This window comes from Chrysochloris asiatica, unplaced genomic scaffold (genome assembly GCF_000296735.1).
Source record: "Chrysochloris asiatica unplaced genomic scaffold, ChrAsi1.0 scaffold00018, whole genome shotgun sequence".
Taxonomy (NCBI): Eukaryota; Metazoa; Chordata; class Mammalia; order Afrosoricida; family Chrysochloridae; genus Chrysochloris; species Chrysochloris asiatica.
This window is the reverse complement of record NW_006408536.1, coordinates 18,769,261-18,769,825: the sequence shown is the minus strand read 5'-3', so window position 1 is coordinate 18,769,825 and position 565 is coordinate 18,769,261. Positions and strand designations below refer to the sequence as shown.

General features: G+C 43.2%; 1 protein-coding gene across 2 annotated transcripts in view; it reads left to right on the top strand.

Annotated features, from left to right (window-relative positions):
• The window catches only part of REPS2 (RALBP1 associated Eps domain containing 2), a 284,312-nt gene that overhangs the window by 272,166 nt on the left and 11,581 nt on the right, over positions 1-565 (top strand). For both annotated transcript variants that reach the window (XM_006835601.1, XM_006835600.1), the window contains exon 16: positions 358-503. In XM_006835601.1, the coding sequence (XP_006835664.1) occupies positions 358-503 (146 nt within the window). The remainder of the gene's footprint in view (positions 1-357; positions 504-565) is intronic.

Below are 565 nucleotides of genomic sequence, written 5' to 3'. Positions count from 1 at the left end.
AAAAAAAAAAGAAGACTATAGACTGCTTGAAACATTACAAAGTTAGCGATAAGGGCTGGCCGGCCACCTGAATGTGTGTCAATCCGGTTGTCACTGAGCTGGTAATGAGTCGTAGGTGAGGGGACTTAAAAAGGTTCATGGAAAAATGCAATGAAAAGAGAAAGGAGTTTATCCCCAACCTTTCAGAAGCTCCCTCATATATTCTCAGGTGTGGGGTTTGACTAGACCATCTGTCTGACTTTGGGGATAGGGGAGAGAATCACCTGGGTGTTGGCATGGTGTGGGAAGACTCATTTGATTGTGTAACTCTTTCTTTTGTTACTAGTATTTTCCTTTTTTGTTTGTTTTAATCCACAGGATATACCATATTCCCAGCCCCCATCAAAGCCCATCCGCAGGAAATTCAAACCTGAGAATCAAACTCCAGAAAACCAAGAGCTTCCTCCCACTGTAGGTGGACCAGCGTCTGCCCCAAGCATGAAACTCCATCCAACAGTCCAAAAGTAAGTATAGCTGAAACCAACTTCTCTAGGGAAGCAAAACCAGTGAAACTTAGGAGTATATA